Source organism: Hoplias malabaricus, chromosome 9 (assembly GCF_029633855.1).
Source record: "Hoplias malabaricus isolate fHopMal1 chromosome 9, fHopMal1.hap1, whole genome shotgun sequence".
Classification (NCBI taxonomy): domain Eukaryota; kingdom Metazoa; phylum Chordata; class Actinopteri; order Characiformes; family Erythrinidae; genus Hoplias; species Hoplias malabaricus.
Genome location: NC_089808.1, coordinates 14,674,351 through 14,694,292, shown reverse-complemented (window position 1 = coordinate 14,694,292; position 19,942 = coordinate 14,674,351). Strand labels below are relative to the sequence as shown.

At 37.1% G+C, this 19,942-nt stretch overlaps 1 protein-coding gene across 2 annotated transcripts in view; it reads left to right on the top strand.

Annotated features, from left to right (window-relative positions):
- eml3 (EMAP like 3) overlaps positions 1–19,942 on the top strand; it is a 42,023-nt gene that overhangs the window by 2,126 nt on the left and 19,955 nt on the right. Inside the window, exons 2-4 of one of the 2 annotated variants that reach the window (XM_066680469.1) lie at positions 15,935–16,111; positions 16,865–16,976; positions 18,660–19,121. In XM_066680469.1, coding sequence (XP_066536566.1) covers positions 15,935–16,111; positions 16,865–16,976; positions 18,660–19,121 — 751 coding nt within the window. The remainder of the gene's footprint in view (positions 1–15,934; positions 16,112–16,864; positions 16,977–18,659; positions 19,122–19,942) is intronic. The other variant, XM_066680470.1, reaches the window with a different exon arrangement.

Below are 19,942 nucleotides of genomic sequence, written 5' to 3'. Positions count from 1 at the left end.
TTGAATCTACTCTGCAATTCCCAGCACTACCACCCACTGTGCTTTTTAGAGTCACAGATGATTGTATTTCCTGTTACGTAAGTCTTTATTGGTGTTTGTGCACTACTGTACAGCACACTGAAACCATTGTGGGGTGCTGCCACACTGGCTTTTGTTTTGTTTACCACCTTATAAACTGCTGGAGCACTCTGGCTTTGGGGAACAGTAATTATCACATGGAGGAAGCCCTCAGGCATCCACTGGCAAGCTGAACGTCCGCTGTGCATTCTCAATGAAGTGCTAATGCATCCCAGCTTTCGTGCTTGCGACTTGCTGATGGTCTAACGCTGCCATTGTCTGGACTGTGTCAAAAGAGTCTATTGTCAGAATCATCACTGCGGTGTCATAAAGCCTCTTAATTCTCACTATGATCCAGTTTTATGCTCAGTTTGTCTCCAGAGAGCTTTGCTGAAGTTCTTATTGCGGAGAAAGTGAGTCAACAGGAGGACACTGTTGAAGTGAATGAAGAGCGAATACGTTAAAATATCCAGAAGTTTGTAGCCACCAGAAGTTTGTAGCCGCAAATACCTATCATTTCTTGTGAAATGATAGGTATTTGCATGGAGATGTTGCTGTGAGGATTTGATTGCATTCAGCCATAAGAGCACTAGTGAGGTTAGGCACTGTTGTTGGATGCTCATGTCTGGATCACAGATGGCATTCTAGCTTGTCCCAGAGGTAGTGAATAGAGCGCCATCTCTCCAGAAAACACAGTTCCACTGCTGATCAGCCATAATGTTAGGACCAGCTCATTGTTTCTACACTCACTGTCCGTTCTTCCATCTCCACTGACCCTAGAGGAGAACTTTGTAGTTCTGCAATTACAGATTGTAGTCTGTCTGTTGCTCTGCATTTATTATCAGGCCCCTTTTACCCTGTTCATTAATGGTCAGGATAGAGGGGTTTAAAAACACACACAAGTACACCACCATCATCGAGGAACAGGGTGCAAGGGGTCTAACAAATATGCAGAGATGCAGATGGACCACAATCTGTAATTGTAGAACTATAAAATGCTTCTCTATTGTCAGTGGAGCTGAAAGAATGGATAGTGAGTGTAGAAACAAGCTGGTATTAATGTTATATTGCATTGGTGTATAGCCCTCTAGCCGTTTAGCAATTGGCGTGTTATCATTAGACAAGCTCTTCTTTGGAGATTATAATAACTGTATGCACTGCACCACACTTGTTTCTGAATTGGGTGCGCTATGAAATGGCTCATTTTGGATATATTGGTTCAAATTGGATGGTTTGACGCTTTTAGTTGTGAATGGTGCCCAATTAAACTACTGACTTGTTGATTAAAGAAGGATAGAACATTAAACAGGAAGAATCTGAAGAGGGAGTTTACCACCAAAGTTTACTTTGTCTTATCAGATCATTTGTAAGCTGTAGTTTGTATAAAGCAAACAAAACATGACTCATTTTGCAAATTTGTTTCCACTGACTTTTTATTATACTGATATTTCCTTTTAGGCTTATATGATTAATCATTTACATATTAAACAGGCAAAAATGAGGAACCTTATAAATATTCTTCTGTGACTAGTTCCTGAAATATAACATATATTTAAAAAATATTTTAGATAAACAGATTTTTCAGAATTTAATATAAGATAACACTCTTATCTGCTGTTTTCATTTAAGGAATTTTTTTAATTGTGCAGACACAGTTTCCTATCTCTAAACTCTTAATAAACAACTGATGCACAGCCCTTCTCTTTGTACACAAATAATGTGGAAAAATGTGTGGATTAAATAGATTAAATCTATGAATGGATTGTAATGATGCTTGAATTTCGACTGTGATACTGAGGGATAGTTAGTACTATATCTTTTCACTGCCCACTTTGGCCATGAACTTAATAACTGTTGTGCCTAAAATTGTAAATGTGTGGGCAGACTTGTAGAACCATGTTTATGATAAATATATTGTATTTCATTGCTGTCCAAAGAAACAAAAATGTATCTCCAAAATAGCAACTTTATTGGAGAAGGAAAAAAACCTTAACTTCATTTGGAGTGTTTCTATTTGTCTGTTTTCACACAGTGTGAAGGACAGCTGGTGTGTTTAAATGATGTAGCCTAATAAACAAAGAATCTACAAAATGGAGATACAGGACCAACTCTGGTCCTGGATGCATTTTAGTCTGCACATTTTAGCGATTTCATGCTCTCAACCCACTTGATCCAGCTGTCATCAGTTTATTAATAAGTCCTTACTGGCTTGAAATGTGTTAATACAGAGAGAGCTCTGAATTTTGCAGGTCATTGTGCTGATCCGATATGAGTCCACAAGCTTCATCGCTCACACATTGTGTATCCCCATTATGTTTTGCTTTAGTTAACTCCAGACTGTCGTGCATTCATGCACACCACTGGAAATTTCACAACAAAAAACAAAAAAACTAAACGATAATATCTCATGACTTTAATCTGATATGAATGTAGCCACCATGCCACATGTGTAAAGATCACTAATAACTTAATAAACCAAAACCAAAACTTAAACATAAATAAAGATTAAACTTAACAATAAACCAAGTTGTTGTTTTTTTTCTCAAACTGGAGTAGATTTTGAAGCTGTTACACCTCTCTGGTTTAGTAGTTAGCACAAGCTTATAAACTGAAATGTCAGAATTTAAGATACATATCTGTGTTCCAGACTTACAGGATGGTCTGCAAAAGAAGCTTGAGGAGAATGTGAAATGTCTGGTTTAAAGCTGGCTTTAGTTCAAGTTTAGTCCAACTTTTTACTGGCTTGAAATGTGTGTGTTAATACAGGAAAAGCTCTACATTTTTTTTTTTTTTTTTTCTTGAAGCTTCCAGTTGATGACATAATTGTGCCACATTCCATTGTAAATGGGTTTGTAAATAAATAAATAAATAGCTTATCACTGTTAATAACAATAGTAGCTAAAAGGAAGCTGACAAAAATGAACATCAGCCAGCTTGGATATATTAATCTCAGCTCATTGAAAATCTGCTTTGTTTGACCAGAGCTCTGATTGCACCACCTGAATAGAAGAATAGAATTAAAGAAGTTAAATATGAAGACTGAATTGTCCAGTCCATAATCAGCCTGGGAACTAACATGAGTATTTGTGTTATTTCTTTATGTACTGCTTTCACTTTGTGAGATGTGAGAAATGGTGTGCACCTCATTGAGGTTTTGCAGAGAAAGAGAGTATGCGTGTGTACGTGTGTGAGTGTGAAGGTGCAGGGGCGGACAGGATGTGCTGCTGTCGGGCCATAGGGCTCTAGAGCCGTCATGCTGCCACACTGACAGGAAAGACAGCAGCAGAGGGTGGGCGTCCTGACGCAGAAAACAGCAATCTACAACTGTACTGATGCTTTCAGTTCTCACAGCTGCCTTCTTCAGACCTGTGCAGAAGGGGTGGAAGAATATGGCTGAAATATAAATATACTGTCACTGTGCTTTAAGCCAGATTTACTATGTAAGAGGTGTCATATTTAGGTAGATGAGTAGGTGCAGATGATTTGAAAAGGACAAGATACACCATCAAAACATTACTTGCATGGATTTTTAAAATTTAATTTCAGTGTTATATATATTAGCGTAGTAGCTTCTCTGCAAAGCTAAAGACGCAAGCAATTCTAAAGGTTTTGGTGGATTGATTACATTTGGGGATGTGATTATATAAATTATATAGCCTGTGTTAGATTGTGGGCTGAATCGTTAGCATGTCCTGATTTGTTGAAATGACCAAGATCTGCAGGGAATACATTTAAAAAACTGTAAATAAAATAAACATTGATTAACAATATAGACGTCATCGCTCTAGAAAAATAGAGCTTCTAGCCGAAGAAAATGTAACAATAGTTCCACCATCTCAGCAGCTTAGAACAACCTATGAATTAGCTTCTGTGCAGTTTCCTCTGTGTCTTTGGGGTTTAGAGCAATGTAAAAACTGACCACCCAGGGGACTAACTCTAAATATCATTCCCAAACTGTCTGCAATCTGCATAAACAGGATTTCATGTGAACGTCCAGTGCAAATCCACTGGGGCTGGAATAGACCTTAAGTGACCAGCTTGGAGAAGCCTTGATGAAGAGACATTCAGGAGGATTGTGATTGAGTCTCACATCCTCCCCTTATCAAGTAATCAGCATGACTTGATTTACCTTCATTTGTGAATCACACAACCAGAGCATGATTCCTGTGGAATTGCATTCTATTCAGAGACATTTGGTATAACTTATCCCACAAATACTTCACAATTGTATTATATATGCTGTGGTATTGTATAGAAACTGTATTTCAGAGTCTTTTTCTGTGAGGCTCACTCAATTCACCTTGGCCTAGTACACGAGGAGGTGAGTCCACAAGCTTCATCGCTCTTGTGTGTCCCCAGTATATTTTGCCTTAGTCAACTCCAAACTGTCATGCATCCATTCATAGCATTGGAAATCCCACCAAAACCCCAAATAATATCTTGTGAATTTCATCATAGACTAATCAAGCATTACTTTGTGGGCTCCACACCACATATGGTACAGACACTAGTAAATGTTGAAGCTAGCTTTTCATAGATGACAATGATTATTGAATCTGTTAGACCCCTCATGTTTAGTAATTAGTCTAGTAGGTATCATGAAATTATGAATTGAAATACACAATTATATTCATACATATATAATTTCCCTTATGTTTTGATGTAGAGGTCAATTAGGCCAATACAAACACAATAGTATATTTGGAAATGATGACTGGTACGAGAAATTTTCATAAAAAGGGGGACATGGTACTAACATATGTTCTATCTAAATTCAGAGATTAAGTTCCTAGTTTTTCAGTACTGTCCCGCTGCTCAGCGCTGTAGCAAAACAACCCCTTGTAGGAGGGACTGTGACTCCATTGGCTGCTGATTGGCTAAATAATTGTGACGGCCAATGAGAAATGCGTTCTTTTTGCCGTGGAGTATCTGCCCCTAGCTCCGGCTGAAAGAGACCTGCGTGTTTCTGTCTCAAACCATAGCACTGTAACACTGTCACCTCAAAAATACAGAACAAAACGCATTCCCTTTCTAATCAAAACGTAAAAAGGTGGCTGCAACTCATTAACGCGGCTCAGAATAGTTTTCAAAATAAAATCTTAATGTATTCGATTCACAACTTGTATCGTATCGAAACCCCCGTATCGAAAATAATTAATATTACTATGTGTATTTTGACACCCCTGTTACATGTCATGTAAAATATCAAATCTCCTAATGCAGCATTTGTGCCATAAAATCCACCTTAATTTCAGTCAAAACAATGTGTGCTATAACATGTTTATTTTTATATTGTTATTATTAAGTAGTTGTTGGTTTGTAGTATAGAGTTTCATAAGTGGATTGTCTGGATATTTAAATTAGTCTGTGAAAATTGTGTTTGACTGATGAAAGGAAGTGAAGTATCCTCTGCATAAACGTAATGAAATACATTCAGTTTACCCTAGAGGTAAATGGAATAAATCTAGTTGTTGGAAACACTTTTACTGTGATTTTCCATTGCTAGCTTTACACAAGCCTCCAGATGAATTCTCAATGGCCCATGTGTATCAAAAGCCAAGAAAAAAATAAAAATGCTATGCTTATTGGCTAAACTCAAACAAACAAACAGACAGACACACACACACACAGAGGTATGTTTTATAGAATGTCAGGAAGTGGTGAGATGTCCCATATATGTTATGAAGATGTAATCATCTTTATGTAATAACTCTCTAACAACATGTATCTCAATGCCTGTCATAATAGGCATTTTTCAAAGTTGATATATTATATAATTGTAATTTTAAGAACGTATATTATGTTCTTTAATTTTAAACAGCTTTATAATGAAATTTTACAAATATTCTCCTCTTCCTCTGGAGATGATAAATTAACCTCCCACCGGTTGACTTCCATTGATATATTAACTTTTATGAGGAACAATTTGCTGATACATATATGATTCAGATTTTATTTTGCATTTCTATTCTATGTTATAGAGACAATTATGGTTGTCTCTTTTCCTCTGGTAATCCTGCATAATAAGGTTTTGTTCTACGAATGTATGATACATGTACACACACAGACGCACATGCACCCCCCCACATACACACACTCACACACGTTGTGTATAACTCATCAAAGTTCATCCTTTGGCACCCATTCATGTGTGTTTGCACAGAGCACAGGTAACAGACTGGAATGTTATATTGAGAGAAACAGAAAGAGGGAATGCTGTTACGTGTTCTTTCATGCACAAGACTTGTTCTTTCATCATACACATGTAGTAAGAACATGTCCAGAAAGAGTAGAGGAGCCAGATGAAGACAAATTACTAATTGGTTCCTGATGTGCGGTTGGCTCCTCTTCAGAACGCCACTTGAAGAAGCATTCCAGGATTTTTAACATGTGATTCTTAACTATAAAGACCATTTTAGGCAGAATTAGCAAGCGTTCAGAGTCAGATTCACCCTACTGGACTAATCTGCAGTGTTGATTTATTGGACTGATTATTGTATTCCTGTATTAAATATATAGATAAATGGAGATAGCCCAAAGTACCAATACATTCTTTCATTCATTGTTTATAACCGCATATCCAGTTCAGGGTCGCAGTGGGTCCAGCACCTACCCAGAATCACTGGGTGCAAGGCGGGAACACACCCTAGAGGTGGTGCCAGTCCCTTACAGGGTGACACACACTCACACGTTCACTCACACACTCACAGACACTTTTGCCAACCCACCTACCAACGCGTGTTTTTGGACTGTGGGAGGAAATCGTGGACACAGGGAGAACATACCAAACTCCTCACAGACAGTCAAATGGAGCAGGACTTGAAACCACAACCTCCAGGTCCCTGGAGCTGTGTGACTACCTGCTGCACCACTGTGCCACCCCAGTACCAATACATTCATTCATTCATTCATTATCTGTAACCGCTTATCCAATTCAGGGTCGTGGTGGGTCCAGAGCCTACCTGGAATCATTGGGCGCAAGGCAGGAATACACCCTGGAGGGGGTGCCAGTCCTTCACAGGGCAACACAGACACACACACATTTACTCACACACTCACACCTACGGACACTTTTGAGTCACCAATCCACCTACCAACGTGTGTTTTGGACTGTGGGAGGAAATCGCGGACACAGGGAGAACACACCAAACTCCTCACAGACAGTCAAATGGAGCAGGACTTGAACCCACAGCCTCCAGGTCCCTGCTGCAGCACTGTGCCATCCCAGTACCAATACAGTTTTTATTTTTTTTTTTTTTTCAATATAAAATAGTTATCTGTGATATTTGTTAAGAAGAACCAATAATTCTTGGTTTTGATTTTTTTATGTTAATGACCTAAGGTCTCGGTGGAGGAGTTGGATTAAGGGGGCAATTATTATGTCACATTGGAGATCTCAACAATAACTACAACATAGCAGAGTATATTGAGAGGCTTTACATGATAGGGATATAGAACCTAGATGGTAGACTTAAAGACCAGGTACAGTCACAAAGTCAGTTCACAGCAGTGTCAAACACAGACGCTTTATGGATCTAGCATTGGTTTACATTTTTAAGTGCAGTATTTAAATGTAGCATTACTTTAATTTGTTTAGCAAGCAGGGCTAAGATAATAGAAGGCTACTTGCCAATAGCCTGGTAATACTGATTTGCCTGTTACATTAGCATCAAGCCAGGAGTGGTGAATGCTGACATTTTAGAAGCTCTCCAGATTAAACTCAGACATTTGGATCTATTTGATATTACAGTCTATGAACTCGGAGACTGTCTCTGTGTATAGCCTTTTTGTTTAGCTCCAAGTTACTCTAGTGAGAGCAGAATATTGTTCAGTTCACACACAGAATGCCTGTTTTATTTAGCAACAAATTGTCAGTCACTGACACAGAAGTTTAAATTGACTTTATGACGTTGCGTTGCTGTCTAATTCTGTTCCATCCATCTGTTTATCTGTGACATCTCTGTGTTGGACATACCAGAGGCAGTGGAGAAATTACAGTATTCAGTGGCTATGTTTGTTCGAGTGGGGGGTTGAAAGCATATTATTTGTGACACAAATCTTCTAGATTTGTTAGTATGGGATTATCCGACTTTGGAAATCTGGGCTGAGTTTGATATCCAGGATATTTCAATTATATAGTGGTCAGTGTAGATGTCAATATATACACATCAGGAAATTTGGAAACTGTAACAAGAGGGATCTGGATTAACACTAAATTAATGTAAAAGATTATGTATCAGATCATATCCATGTGTTGTCTCAAAATGGAACAGAGCAATGAGAGGGTCATGAGAAACTGCACAGCACAGACTGACGAGCTAGGTAGTTGCAGACTCTGGACATCTCATTACAGAAATATATTTCCCTGTTGAAAGCTTGGATAACGCCAGTATTTTAAATGCCTTTTTCATGGGCCAACATGTTTTATAAACCGTATTTGTGTGTGTATTTAAGTTTGGTTTCTTTTCTTATTTTGACCACAAGGCTTATGATCCATTGCCCACACTTGTTTGAATCAACTTCACTTTTGTTTCTAAGAAAGAAGAAGGATCTAATGGGCCAAAATAGAGCAGGTCTCTGTTCTTGGCTTTTGATTGTTCCCCTTTAAATGCCAACCAGTTGGAGCAGATTGTATTTCAGTACACTTCTCCTGTGATTCACCAAGCTTCTCTGCTTTTGGTTTGCAGAGGCTCTCCACAGATTGAGCAGAAATCTCTTATTACAAGGCTCACTGCCTGCTGAACCGGGTTTAAACAACATCAGCATTTCTCTGCTGTTTCAGTGGAGGGGAAAGGTCTCCTTGTGGCCCGCTGAATGCTGTTGATTTCTCTTGGGCATGCATTTGCTTGTTCTCTTTCAGTCTGTTGGTTATGATGCAACCAATCTACATGAGGCATGATATCATGTTGGCAGCATGGATGCCTTTTCTGCTGTAGGCAGAGTACTTTTTTTTTATCTCCAGAGAGTTGAAGGAAAGTGATTATTCTTGGGGAAAGATGCGATAAATATCTACCAGACCCTGTGACTGCAAATTCACCAGAGTCTAAAGATATAGTGAGCCAGAATCATCTGATATGTTGTCTTCTAATCCGACAGTGCACAGTTTTGTCGAAATCTTTGTAAATGGGAGTTAAATACTTCTGTGATATGATGTCTGCAACAATTTGATCGCATAGATGCCAGGTTCATTCTTTCTGGTTTTGTTACAGCTCAGTTGACAATTTTGCAAAATATTTTTTTCTCATTATTTTTCTGAACCAAACCACTCTGTGTAGATATTTATAAAGTTTATGGTCAATATTTTCATCCTACACATTATTATTAAATACATTTTATAAATAATACTTGTATTAAATAAGTATGAATCATGCTTTACATTGATTGTATTTAAAAAATAAATGCTTAGGGTAGTGGATGAGAAAGTATGTACTGAGAGAAGTGGTAGGTTTTTAGCTGAGTTTTACAAGAATAAAATGGTGAGCAGAAGTGAAGACTGTGGTGAAAGTTTCCATAGCCTTGGTGCCCGAATGCTGAATGATCTACCACCAGCAGTGACTAATCTGAATGTAGGCACAGACAGAAGACTACTATCAGAAGACCAATCTTCCAGATTTGCAGGATAGCAGTGAGGTAGAATTTCAGAAAGATAGACTGGTTCCAGACCATGTAGAGCAGGAGAACATTAAACTGAAGGTAGCCAGTGCTGCTGATATGAACCGATTTTGAGAATAACGGCAAATTCTAACTCTAACAATCAGAATTCTGATTGTACTGAAGGACCAGTATGGTTTTGTTAGGAAGGCTAATGAAAAGGGAGCTGAAGTGGATAAAATGTAACAAGATGAATGTGTGAAGTGGAATCTTTAAACAAGATCATAGTGTGAATGTGAGAGATATTACGAAGGTGGAAAAAATTATATTTTAATGACAGCCCTAGTAAAAGGCTCAACTGATAGGAGAGGTCTAAAAGTACACACAGATTGCAAACCAGTGTAGAAGATTATACAGTCTTACCTTCAAAGTTAAGGGTAATACCTGAGAATATTGATACTGTAGACATTGCTTCAATGAGAAAGACCTCAGTTTGTCTGTGTGGAGTTTTAGAAAGTTAGTGGATGTCCAGTGTCGATGCTCACAAATGCATGGGCAGTGGGTGGCAGAGTGGAGGTAATTTTGATGCTCACATAGTGTGTTGTCAGCATAACAGTGCAAATAAGACAGTTATAGCCCTAGTTCCTGGTAATATAAATATATATAATATACTTAAAAGTATATTTTATAAAGTAATATACTTTATATATAAATATAAAGTGTCAAATAAAGTTGATTGCAAAACCTCACAAATGAACTTTCTGCAGTTAGGTTTTGCAATCAACTTTGTTACTAAAAATGTTTCTTTGTTAATGTAATTTTATCTTGATTTTATGCTGTGACCAGTATTATGTCATACCTCATTCGGGCTAGTTATAATACTGGTTGTAGCTTAAAATCGAGATCTGTTGATATTAAAATATATATATATATATATATATATATATATATATATATATATATATATATATATATATATCATTTTTAGGTTTATGTGTACAATATGAAATAATCTTTCCTTTAGTTAAGGTACGGCATAGAGTTGGATATCACCTCGGATGTTTTTGACAGCATTTTTTTTCCATGTAAGGTTTTCATTACACAGAGTTACCCATAGTCTGTCAGCACATGTGAATATATTATCGATATTACATATTGCAAATATAGTAAATATTTTGTCAGTGTATTTTTTATTTTATTTTTTTTGTAGTTCTTTGAATGTCCCCCACAAACACACACACACACACACACTGAGCCGAGGAATATTCTCACTGTTTACGAACGGCTGTCTGGGATTCAACTGATAAACACAATTGGGGCTTATGCACACACACTACCTCAATGTTAAGCCTGCCGAATGTGTGTAATCGAATTAAGTTATGTTGACTACATGATTAAACTCATATATTGCTCATAATATACACTGGACCATCTTATTTACAAACATAAGGTGTAACTTTGGTGGTACTCTTGCCATTTTAATAACCACAGCGACCAACAGAATAGCACTTGTCCCATGCTAAAAAGTGAGATAATCCAGCTAAAGCTAGCAGGCGCAAACCCTGGCTCATTTCTGAATGTGCATAGCCACGTTTTTCTGAGGACAAGATCCAGGAACAGTGAGAGTAGCACTGTACATGTTGGAGGTGCCTCTCTTTTTGAGGCTGTAATTTTTAGGTAAAACAGTGTGTTCTTTTAACCTTTATTTTACAATAGTTTGCTGATGCAGATTCATGCATTCAGTTTAAAGAAACACCCAGAAATTCACCCGTTGTTCAAGATGCTTATTTTATACACCAAAAACATCTCTTTTGTATACACTAATTTTTACATTGCAGTGTGCTGTGATACAGTATAAAGAAGAGACACTTTTGACAACATAGCCTTAAACTAGATTATGACAAGTCCAAATACATGATGTTCATTTGTCCATGCCAAATGGAAATTACTAAAACCTCTTCAAGAGCTTCAGTTCTGAACAACATCCAACATGTTGTGGCAATAAATAAAGCCATAAAATGGAAGGGTAACTAGTTGATGGGTTTAGAGCACTTTGGTCCCTGAGTTCTGGACTATTAGCTTGATCAGATGGCTGGGAAAATGCAGTTTCAAAGACCCTTTTGTGAGAGGAAAGGAGCCATGTTTCTGTCCTGCTCCAAAGTCCACAGAGTGTACTGGTGTCAAATGCTAAATGCCAGCACTGAGATTCAGAGGGACGAACCATTATTCCAGTTCAGCAAATTCTTTGTCTCTCTCTCTGTCTCTCTCTCTGTGTGTGTGTGTGTGTGTGTGTGTGTGTGTGTGTGTGTGTGTGTGTGTGTGCCTCATTTTCATTTCGTAAACAGATTTGTCTGAAGGAATGAAAACAGCCCCATACTGTGGTTGATTATGGCTGGATATTTTGGTGCTTTGCACTTCCCACTTTAGCTCCAAAAGCTCAGACAATCTTCTGTTTATAAACATGTCCTGTATTACCATACAATTAGTGAAGTATCTCAGGTGTTAAGTTTGTCGCGGCTAAACACTGTTTACCTGCCATTTACGGAAATGCTTTACTCACAGCTCCTACATTTTCTTCCATAAATTGCAGCATTGTTATGCTATGGTTGCTTAAGGGCACTTCTGAGGATCTCTGTAGTTTTCAGCAGGGCTTGACCTTGCTAATGTGTGAATATAAATTCTTAATATCATATAAACATCCTAAAAAATAATGAAGGTGTTAAGGTATGAATGAATGTGTTTCTTGGAAATTTCAATGTGCTAATAGAATATCCAGAATAATTAGTATATTACCAAATACAATCTGGAAAGGAAAAAATTATCAGTACTATAGCTAACTGTCTCATTTTTACTGCATGTTTTCATCACTTACATATGTATACAGGCAACATGCATAGCTGATGTTACTATTAACAAACAAGGAATTAGAAATTGCAGTTTGAAGCAGGTGTGTGCTGGTTTAAACCTAAAATGTCTAAACTACACTAAATCTACATGGTATACCAATTATATATATATATATATATATATATATATATATATATATATTTATATTGAATTTTTGATCAGCCCTAGTTTGAAGCCTGAGTGATTTTAAAACATTCAGAGACCTACTTGTTCATCTATTGAAACGTTTTTCGCCATCAAAAGGGGCAAGCAAGAGCTTTGCCAAATTTATGGCCCTTAGTGGTCGCTACTTAATGTAAAACAGAATATAAAGGCAACATGGTATTACAAACTTTAGAGGAAAAGTTTTAGTCTGCTTCCTCTGTACTTTCCTGTGTTTCTTCACCTATATCTAAACCTACCGCAGAGCAGAAGGAGGTCTATTTTCACTCCACTGAAGTTTTACTTCTGCTGATGACAATGATAAACATCTGCATATAAGATTTCTGTTTGAGGAGGCCTTTAATTGGGAGGCCTTTAAAAAAATCTTAATTGTTTCAGTTTAAACTTCTGTTTTAATTTTCAAAAGTACATTAGTACATTGAGTAGTAGTAGTACATTTAGTAATAGTACATTCACTTTCTGGAATTCAAGTTTCTCGCTAACTAATGGTAACATTTATTTATTCATCTTCCATAACCACATAATCCTGATCGGGGTCATGGTGAGTCTGGAGCCTACCCAGAATCACAGAGAGCAAGGCAGGAACACACACTGAACAGGGCACTAGTCCATCATAGGGCCTAATGTTAACAGTGCATGTTTACATTTTATAAGAAAAAGAAATAACAGTGGTCCAATCAAAATAAACGACCCTACATCTGGTTGTCATTAACAGGAGATCACAGCTGTATTAATACAAACTTAGCCATTTTCTAATCCCATTAAGCTGTCATATATCTGGAACATATTTTGACAAAACAAAACAAAACAAACAAAAATTCATGTGCTAATATACGTATCACCCAGGAAATAAAAACATAACACACAGTTAAAACATAACACAGCAGGAGGTCTCTGAGACTCCTGGGAGAACAGATGCAGCAACACAATCCAAAGAAAAGCTCTATCTGCTTCATAACTACAAATACTAAGGTGTGGTGTTGTTACTTGCAAAAACCGACCAAACTAGCATAGCTTTGTTTCACTTGTGAAGCTCCTCTGCTTGACCCAACCCTGACTGCTCCTTTGATTTTACCTTTCCATAGTCTGTGCGCTTTGTTTGAACGCAAATCCAGCAAATTGACAGGCTTCCTCTTGATCTAATCCTTCACTGACTCGGTTACACTTGACAAAAACACAAAACTTAAATAAGAATAAGGTCATCCTTCCTTATATGTATCAGAGAAGAAAGTTTGCTTTGTTGGATTTGCGCTGTAGCCAAAAAAACGAAAAAGGTAACACAGAAGATATGGAAGTATATATATATATATATAGCAATATAAAATATTTCAATAACAATGGTATGATTTTTAAACACATTTTCAGTATTTCAATCTACATTATTTACAGCATCTCTAACTGATTGATGGTCATTACAGGGATCTGCCATCAGTTCATTGCACTCAATTTTAAAGTTAGTTTAAAAATATTAATGTTGACAAAGCCAATACATTGTTGTTTTATGATGATGTCATGTAGCTTTCTGTTGATGACAGTTTTTCTGTGGCTTTTTTATCATTCATATTGATATCATAATTATATCGTATCGACCGACATTAAGAAATATATTGTGATATAAATTTTGGCCATATCATCCAGGTCTAATAGCTTAAGCATTACTGTACATTAGTGATTCTCAGCAGCATGAAAGTAGATCTGCCTTGAGTTTTCATTTGTTTGTGTTCAAACATATAACAATAATATTGTATAGGTCATAAGGCAAGTTAATTGATATTACAATTAAAAAATGATTTGTTTAATAATATAAAACTGTATTATTATTATTATACTCATTATAATATACATTATTATGTATATATATATATATATATAATGTACATTATATAATTAATTTATAATATAGTTTTCAACTCATTTTAAGTGTGGTATCTTGATAAGTGAGAAACATTAAGATTAAAAGGTGTAGTAAAAACAACACCCATAATGCTCCTGTTTACTTTACATTTCACTGCAATTGTAAACAAACCTCACAAATCTTCATGTCCTTGACATTATCATTCGTCAGGATGAGTGACCCAATATAAATACTGAACAGCAAGTTTTTCCAAGCACAGTCTAGCACAGTAACAGAGGTTAATTTATGAGCTTGTTTTTGTAAAGTTATTGTTTTGGATATATCAGGATCAAGTTCAAGTGTATTTTGTTATTATTTCAGCTATATACAAATACTGAAATGAAACAACATTTCTTAAGGACCAAGGTAACAATGTAAAAATACATGTGCAGCAATAGAATGCAATAAAATTAATACATACACTTTACACAAGTGGACAAAAGACAACATAGACCACTGGCTAATACACAGTTCTATATAAAGTGAGGTTGTGAATGGAGATGTAACATAATATGACCACAGCAGTAACTGTGGTAGTAAGTAATTTTGCTTGAGTACAAAAATTAAGATGGTGTAAGTTGATTATTGAGTGTGTGAGAGAGACTGAGACTGAGTATGGAGTGTAAGTTTGTTCCGAGCCTGAAATTTGAGTCTGATTGCATTTTTTCCAAATAGCAGAAGAGAGGAGAGTTTGTGTGAGGGGTGTGTGGTGTCATCCAAAATGCTGGAGGCTTTGCAGATGCAGTGTGTGCTGTAAATGTCTGGTGTAAATATGCTTTCTTAAAACAAAGACCATGTGCTAAATGCTGTGTAAGATGCTGATTGATTACAGATTTGTTGGGAATTGTATTGGCCATTTTCCAGTTTACCATAAAGCAAATAGTATGGGGTGGTTTCCCAGACAGGGATTAAGACTAGTACTGGACTAAACAGCATTTTGAATTGTGATATTTTTTCTCCATTACAAGGAGGATATATTCAGGACTAAGCTTAATCTCTGTATGGGGAAACTGCCCCTGTGTAGAATAGTTAATGAGTAAAATGAATGCAGTTCAGGTCTTCATATTTGTTGTGATTATAATAGGTCCTGACTCTCTTCAGGTGTTATGTTGCTTCTCTTGGTTCTGTATCTGGTTTGATGGTATTTGCAGTGACTATTTTGGCTGTGTTTTATGGTAGTTGTTAAATGTTATGGGCTTGGTTGCAGACCTCATCACAGAGCAGTGAATCACTCTAAGAGCATCTCTCTGACCATGTGCTGATATAACCTTCCTAACACTGGTTTGGAAGCCAGGTTTTAACTGGTTATGCGTCTATGTGCAGATGATGTGTCTGCTGGAAGCAGTGTGGAGTTTCCAGACAGACTAGCTCTCCTCGAGGTGCGGCTACAGGCGCAAGAAGACGAGATCACATTGCTAAAGTCGTCGTTGGCTGATGCATTACGCAAGCTGCGCCTCCATGACCAGCAGATCCCACTACTTAAGCAACAGCTAATTTCTGGTAAGAAATGTTGTTTTTTTTTAGTGACAAGTCATGTGGTCTTTAATCTCATTGGTTAATATAACTTGCATACATTGAAAGAAACTGTGCAACCCATGGTACATAGGAATATTGCAGATATGTGATAGTGCGAGTGCAGAATATACATAAATAGACCAGACAATAACAATAAGGAGAGGTCTGAGGCCTGTCCTAATCTAAGCACAACTGATTTCTGACAATGGTGTACATAAATATTTAAAGAAATTTCCTGTATGGACCACGAAATACATTACAGGTAAGTGGGGCCTAGCATAAAAACTCAGTTTTGTTTCACCCAAGGGGCTGACAACTATAATATGATCATGCTAATCTGACTAAAAACTTAAACATTAAAGAAATGAGTGACATTTGTTTTGTTTTCAAAAATGTTATGTATTACGTATTGTTATTTTATCTTCAAATGATCATAAATGTTAGATTTGATTTAATTTTTGTTAATAGCTCTAAAAAGCTATAAAGGGACTGGACCTTTGAATACAATAAAAATACAAACTAAATTAATACGATTTTTGTTTGATTGCATGGCAGTTCTCTTTAGGAAACAATCAAGCGCATTATGATTTAATTACAATTATAAAGTAATTAAGTACAGAAACGGTATCAATGTGATTTAATATTGTCCATCACTGATTTTGTTAGTAGTTTACTGTTTTGTTGATTATAAATGCTATACAAGTCAGTAACATGGTCTGTTTGTTTGTGTGACCCCAGTGAACCCAGGCGCAGCTCGAGTGTTGAATCAGTCGTTTTGCATTGATGGATACTCCAAACCCTGCAGACTCTCGGCTAGCTCTCTGGATGGTCTTCACCAGCCAGTTAGCAGGTATCAACACATAAGCCTGTGACCCCTGTAGCTAATTTTATAACATTCATTTGCACAGAAAGAGGAGTTACCATGTAATTATAGAGTTTTGTGAGCCCCCTAAATCTGGCTTCAAATGAACAAACATTAAGTTTATATATTAAAAGTACAGTAAGTCACTCTCTTCAGTAATTTTTCTACATGTTATGAAGCAGCTAGTGGCCTGTATGTGTTCAAGATTCTGTACTAAACCTGTTAAAATCATGGTCGCCCCCATGTGGGGGAACAGTTCTCTGGATCACAACAGTTCAATCAGGGCATACAAAGAAATGTGGCTCTTCATCTCATAAGAGCTGGATTTTATAGACCAAATGTAAAAGTAGAAATATAATCACTTTCCTACATATTGTGTACTACTTAATAGAGCTAAAAAAAAAAAAAAAAGACTTATTGCTTCTTTAAATTATTTTATCTGAAGTCAAAACTACTGATCAACAGCCATAGCCTAACAAAAGTTTCTTTCTGCAACACTTCCCTGGAGATACGAGTTGCTCAAGTAGACATCAAGCACATTTTCAAGGCGCCAGCCCACACATTTAGTACAACAAAGAAACGACACAACATTCCTTGGCACACTCTGAGCCTGGGACAACTGAATAACTTCCAGCAGGAGGAGGAGAGTGAGAGAAAACTCATGTACCATGTGACTTCAGTTTCACGAAAGTTCTCAGTTAGTGGTGTTTCTGGCTTGCTTGGTTTGGAAGAAAGCTCTGTACTTTTGTGGGCAGTATTCAATGTTGCTATTATTGAAAGAGACAGAGGAGGCAGACATACATTTAGGCAAATGTTTTCAAAGCCACTTCAATGCGATCTTACTGGATATTTCCGAATGAAATAACGAAATGAAAATATCCAAAAAATAATAACAACTAATGCTTATGTTTAAATATATGTGGAGTTCTAAATGTAAAATTTGTGCAGTGCTTCTGTGAGCCAGAAAAAAGTAACCCTATTCTCTAGGCTACAGATGCTTGATTTTTTCCTGCTGTCAAATGTATTAGACATATTACCATGTTCTGTATACGCACTGCCACCTCAAGACTTTTAAGTCTTTTAACTGATTGAAATGTTTACATTTGTTAAACACAGGACAGCATTTCAGTTGATTAGCTGTTATTTTTAGCTGTAGTTCAATTGTCAATCTTGCCCTCAAAAGGAAATCTCATAAACATATGTCAACCAATGCATGATATTTTTAGAAAGTTTTTTTTTTTTGTTGAAGTGGACTTCCCTCAAACTCTAATTCTTGATTAGGTGACTTGCTCTTTTTTGCCCATTTGCTTATTTATTATGATCAGTCTGGGACTTGAGCTCAACTCTTGTGCCCGTTTAAAGTCTGTGGGCATTTTTGAGACAGCTCACAGTTTACAGCACAGTTATTTGAAAACATGGAAGTGCAATTTAGAGCTCCAACAATTATTAGACAGTGGTTTAGTTGTTGCCCCTATTGATAAGTCTAAGACATGAATACATTGCCTGTTTACATATAAGAGCACTTAGGAATTCCATTAGAATAGCAATAGGTACATTTAGCTAGCTAGCTAACATTGTAGTAGCTAAACTGTATTTCTCTCTCTCTATCTCTATCTCTCTATCTATCTATTTCATGTTAAATTGATGGGTTTTATGATTGTTTGCCTTCAGCCATGTAACAAACTCAACAGAAAACAGAGAGGGCAGTAGGACCCACTCTGTGCCCAGTCTAAAACCAAACACTATTGAAAGTTCAACCCAAACTGATCCCTGGACCCCTGAGCCTGCAAGGACTCCACTGGCCACCTCCAAGAGCCTCTGTTTGGAGGACGCACTTCCAGAGGGAGTTTCCCTCATGGAGGATGCGTTGAACAAACTACACCAGGACACACAGGAGGTAGAGAACTGTGTAGAGGAGCGAGAGAAGGACAGAAGCTGGCGCTCTTTGGTGGAGGAGCCTATTCAGCCCACCAACATTAAAACCCTCCAGCATCAGCAGAGCAAAAGCAGTGAAGAAAGCCAGGGCTCAGCCCCACAAACACCAACCTCCAGCTCTCCAGCGCCCCCTAAAGAGTCTTCCACCTGTCCTCACACAGGACCTCTGTCCCCCATCATGGAGGGCGAGAAGACACTGTGCGTTCAAACCGTCGTTCCAACTGAAATTGCTCTTCCCTGCATGGCCTAACTGCTTTTGGGCTTCATTCTAATTCGATAACCCTGTTACTTATGCTACTTCAGTAATGAATAATGCAACTTACAAGATACTGCTTTTTTCACATAATATAATTTTACCCCTTAAACTCTCAGGGTCTGTCTGTGGGTTTAGACTTCTTTTTCTTGCTCTCATCACTCTCATTTCAGTAGCAGAGAAATGTGTTGTATCCAACATTATTTCTTCAACCAACAAAAGAGTAAGAGTATTTCTTTAAATAAGAAGGCTGTTGCTGTTGTCATGTGAAAACTTCTAGAATTTATAGTAATAGTTACAATAATAGTAGTTATTATTAATAAGCATAGGGTAGAAAATGAATTCTCTTTCATAGGTTTGAGGTTATAAATCATTACATCATGTGAGTGAATCTGCAGTTCTAAGGCTTAGTCTCATGGACTACTAACTATCATCACCAGTAGATTGACCAGAGGAGGATGGGTCACCCCTTGTGAGCCTTGGTTCCTCCCAAGGTTTCTTCCTCAGCTGGGGGAGTTTTTCCTTGCCACTGTCGCCCCTGGCTTGCTCACTTGAGGGTTTTACATTTGTTTTTACATTTCATGTCAAATCTTTGTCTTACTGGAATTCTGTGAAGCTGCTTTGTGACAACATCAGTTGTGAAAAGCGCTATATAAATAAATTTGATTTGATTTGATTTAGTCTGTGTCTGTATCCTCTGAGATTTAACCAGGTTTAATCAGATATTAAAAGCCTGATCTAGCCTTTATGTAGACATTTGAAAGCC